At 34.6% G+C, this 4,988-nt stretch overlaps 1 protein-coding gene across 3 annotated transcripts in view; it reads right to left on the reverse strand.

Annotated features, from left to right (window-relative positions):
- Nucleotides 1-3,058, reverse strand: part of LOC108692823 (6-phosphofructo-2-kinase/fructose-2,6-bisphosphatase 1) — a 7,801-nt gene extending 4,743 nt beyond the window's left edge. For 2 of the 3 annotated variants that reach the window (XM_018201330.1, XM_018201329.1), the window contains exons 1-2: nucleotides 2,660-3,058; nucleotides 75-502 (exon numbers count right to left, since the gene is read on the reverse strand). In XM_018201330.1, coding sequence (XP_018056819.1) covers nucleotides 75-502; nucleotides 2,660-2,843 — 612 coding nt within the window. In that variant the 5' untranslated portion in view covers nucleotides 2,844-3,058. The remainder of the gene's footprint in view (nucleotides 1-74; nucleotides 503-2,659) is intronic. The other variant, XM_018201328.1, reaches the window with a different exon arrangement.
- Between the last annotated feature and the right edge of the window lie 1,930 nt (nucleotides 3,059-4,988).

The following is a 4,988-nucleotide window of genomic DNA, read 5'->3' on the forward strand; positions in this document are numbered from 1 at the left end:
AAATTGATATTAATTCTCATATACAAATAACTTATTGTCCAATCGCTACCTCTGACTATTTTTCAAGTACATACTTCCATAATGTTCTGCTCGACGATCTCTGGATCATTGCACACCGATTCGACGAAGAATAGCTTGAAACCCATCTTGCCTACGACGATATCGCGTATCAGCTGACGTCTGTCAACCGTAGAATTGGTGGCGTCAAAGACGGCCACTTCTCCATCACCGCTCTCCAGCCACTGGCAGACGTCATTTAGAGCGTCCTTCGCACACTGCGTGCGTATTGCCATAGCCTTTATGTTGTCGGGACGGAAGAACTCGTGGCACTGATAGGCAGTGGTAGCATGCCGCCTATATTCGCCCAAATTGAAAACCTTTGTGCTGATACCGATCCAATTAAGGTATCGGCACAACTTCTTGGATATGTAGGTCTTGCCACGAGCCGGCAGACCGACCATCGCGATCACATGAGGCTTATTCACAAAATTTGCACGTTCACCTATAAAAGAAATGAAAATATGAAAAATAAAAGGATATCTAATAGGGACGATTTGGACGCAGGAAATTAAATGCCCGAGGAATCATTAATAATTCCTCAATTGATAGAGTGAGATATTTTTGAATGAGAGTTATTTTTTAGATATTATATATGTATAAATATTATCAGGCACAAAATACCAAATCACATTTTAAATATATGATCTTCTTCATCTATATGTATTGAAGCTAATTTCTATTTCATATATTTAGACTGGATTGATAGATTATATTAATTTCAATATCAATACGATAATCTAAAATCCGGTTCAATATTGTAGTATCGAGATACGTTATTAAATTTCGCGCTTCTACATGCAACAGATGTTCGACAATTGATACTGTCAGTTGTAATTTCGTTTAAAAAAATTGCAGTTACATAATTTGATTCTTGTTATCTATGTATATATACATATGTGTACATATATGCCACGTCTTTTAATTCTCTCTCTTACGAAACTAGGTCTAATCATGTATCATCAATACGAGACACTTGGAAAACTATTTTTCGTTGAAATTTGGTACCTCTTGGCGTGATGATCAGACTATATAATACATGTCATAACGGTGGTTCTACTAATTTTCTAATTATGAATATTTCGAATATCAGGAATATCGAGATATAATTTAACATAGAGATATGTTGTACTTGAAAAATGAGATAAGATACTTCGAAATTTATCCGAAGTTTCGAGAACTTTCGAGTTTTTTTTTAAATTTATATAATTATTCCAATCATATTGTTAATCATCCGTCGACAAATAATTCTGCCTGAAGGGTTTATAGTTTGCAGTCTCCGTCGCATTCGCATTCGCATATATCTTTAATAAAAGTAATATTAAAAAATAAAATAAAATAAAAAAAGTAAAATAAAGTTATAATAATAATTTTAAATTTAGTCAATTTTATCAGCTCAAGATTGAAAATATGTAAATAAATCGTTTTTTATATGCGAATAATATAAGTATGAATTTTTTTTAAGGATGTTTATTCTTCCTCCTTGGACATATTTAATGCGCTTAGCGCATTATCTGAGGAATAATTTATCAATGAGTTTGCTTCCTTGAAAGGCGATAATATGCATATATCCATATCAAATTGTTTATCCTCGCATACGAAGGAAATGAAACATAGCTAATTCAGCAAACTCGAATATTATAAAAGAGATTCTTTTTGTTTTTGGCTTATTCACGAAACATTCCTCGACTGCTCAAGGTTGTTAGTGAAATAAAAAGTGATAATTTATCTTGCAGTCTTAACGCGATATGCACACATCAAGTACATTCTGCTTGTCGAAATGTTTCTCCGAGAGGACAGTGACTATGAGTAACGTTATACGAATAACGTTATTACGATATTATTGAACTGTTCCACGCGCTATCTGAGAAGAGATAAATATTTTGTTTTTTCTTTTGTTATCTCACAACTTTTTTTCTGTTGAACTAAATGTATGCTAATAAACATATCAGTGAAAAAAAGAATTGTATAATAATTGAAAGGACGCTATAAAATGACGCGCAATTAAGATCTTCAGACGAAATCGATCATTTAATTAATGTGTGTTCGTATCCCTCTGATCAGATTTATCGTTTTGGACATCGGAGAAAGAGAGAGAGAGAGAGAGAGAGAGAGAGAGAGAGAGAGAGAGAGAGAGAGAGAGAGAGAGAAAAGGAGATACCAAGCATAAACAAATAGAATTGTCTTGTCAAAATATACGTGAAATGTCGAAGGAGAATTTGCATTTGTGGGAGTTGTGGCGTGAATCGAAGGTACAAGTTTTCCCGCTCCTGCGCTTTCCGGCGACGAGATTTGACGAACTGATGAAATTCGATCGTATCTCGCGCGGATGCGGGGACAGCAAAACCGGTGCGATGATCGCATTATTATAGGAGAGAAGACACCCGATACATTGACCGCGAGATCGGAGACCTTGAACTTGCTCCGAAACGCAATCGCGAGTTCACGTTCCTCGCACGTGTTTGATCTTACGAGAGTTACGAGTGTGTGGGGCAGAAGGATGGTGAAGGGGGAAGGAGAAAGAGGTATAGCGCTGCGCACTAAGGGAGAAAGAGAGAGAGAGAGAGAGAGAGAGAGAGAAAAGAGATCTTCAAAATATTACCTCGAATCGGGAACGGTTTCGTCTGGATGGTATCCGATGTCGGTGGGGTGTAATGCATCTCGATTTCGGAATCGGTCATCCTCCGCGGAGCCAATCTGTCCCGCCGTGAAGAAGAGAGACGACGTGAGACAAAGAGAGCCGGAGCGAGATGGAGAACGAATGGTGGAGATTTGCATACACTCATGTGCAAGCTACCCCGAACCAGACACACTGTGTCGACTACGCGTACTGACCGACCAGGAACGAGCACGAACGACGAACGGTCGGCAGATAGTCGCCGCCATCGCCACCGCCGACGAGTATCATACGTCACCTATCAGAATGGCGAAACCACGAGACTATTGGAGCGGGGACGGGAGAGGTGCTCAGCCAGCTCGGGCCTGGCCGGGCCGAACCGGGTTAGGTCTGCGATAAACAGACCTGTCCCATTGTGTCCGCCGATGGCGCCTCTCTCTCTCTCTCTCTCTCTCTCTCTCTCTCTCTCTCTCTCTCTCTGTCTGTCTCGCGTATGCGCGCGCCTATGATTCACAGTTGCAAAATAATCTAGATTACCACAGCGCTTGAGAATTAAGATAACTTTTTCCTGATCTGATAGGACAAAGAAATCTGAGCTCCTTATCTAGAAGAAAGAAAGTTTATATATCGTATATATCTATATATCTAAATATCGCCCAATATCCGATATTTAAAGTATAAAATATTTAAGTAATCAGGATTACATACGATTTTGTAAAAAATTTTCAAGAATTTTTCAAGCCGAAATAACTATACATTATGTGCAAACTGATGGATTACTTACTTATTAGGCTACTGTGACAATATATGAATTGTCACATGTTGATTTGCCAGTTGCAAGAATCGCAGGCCAGCAGTGTGGAATAGAATAAGATCCTGTACACAGGAATTAAATACATATTATATTTAAATATTCATCATTTAATCGTTTCACACAAAAGTTAGATATATGTATTCGTAAATTTATTGTAAGCGTCACAAACATTAAGTTTATTCAAAATATTTATATGCTGAATCCTAACAAGTTCAAAATTATTAAATTAAAACAAGTTTGATTTGCTTAGTCAAGTTTCTTCTAAAATTTTACAATATTCTTCAAAAGAAGACAAATTCTTGTTTTTAGTATATGATGAGTTTTTTTGAAATTTGTATCAAATATATTTTAAACCTATTACCAAGAAAATATTCTTTAAATTGTATTTTAAGTTAACTGTACTGAAAAGAAAAAAATAAATTAGTGAGTAATCATTTTTTTTAGCAATAGGATGATATTTTTCTATGTGTGGTATCCCCATCTTCGTCACGTCATAACTATAGAAGTACTTTTTTTTATAGCTGTTATCTCTCTATACTTATATTAAAACAAGTATATAATTATTACAGAAACTGAAGAAAAAGAGAGGGGAGAAGGATAAAAAATACAATAAATTCTGCTACAAAAATCTAGAATTCATATCATATTCTTTATTTGAACTTAATTAAATCTAAATCTCCATACTTGTATAGAGGATCATTCAGATACAAACCAGATACATAGATGCATATTTCCAAGGTATCTTCTAAGATCAATGATTAATTCAACCTGCAAGAACGTAATAAATAGAGTTCATTCAAATAAAAAATTAATAATTATATTAATAGACTAATGTATAGGTACCTGTATATGTACATGTATATATATATATATACATATATGTATATGTATTAATCAGAAAACTGGAATATTAGGTGTACTAAAAAGAAATCCATTATTTTTGCATGAAATTGAATGGAAAAATAATGGATTTCTTTTTACTACACCTAATATATAGGATTTTCATAATCATCCTGGAACTTTTCTTATTTTCAGATTAATTTAAATTTTGTAGTCAATAGTAGTCAGGCATAAATTAAAAAATTTTCAATTACTTTCCATTGAATATATCTCCTTTTCTTCTTTCTCTTTTAAATTTAGCGAGTCTTTGAGGGAAAAATTTCAATCTATCAGATACCAGAATATACATAAGTTAGAGGCTCCGCACAATAAAAGGAATAGGAAATAGAGAACAGAGAATAAGAATTTCAACCTATCAGAAACTGTGTATTCCACAATACATAATTTCTGATAGGTTGAAATTCTTATTCTCTGTTCTCTGTTCCCTATTCCTTTTATTACGGAGCCCTTTACATAATATAATATAGGAATATAGGTTTCTGATAGGTTTCTGATATTTAAATCTGAATATTTATTTTTATTCCTAATATTTCCTCCATGTGTGCAGGGCCTGAGTTTCAGGAAACCATACGATATATATATATATATATATATATATAT

This window comes from Atta colombica, unplaced genomic scaffold, assembly GCF_001594045.1.
Source record: "Atta colombica isolate Treedump-2 unplaced genomic scaffold, Acol1.0 scaffold82, whole genome shotgun sequence".
Classification (NCBI taxonomy): Eukaryota; Metazoa; Arthropoda; class Insecta; order Hymenoptera; family Formicidae; genus Atta; species Atta colombica.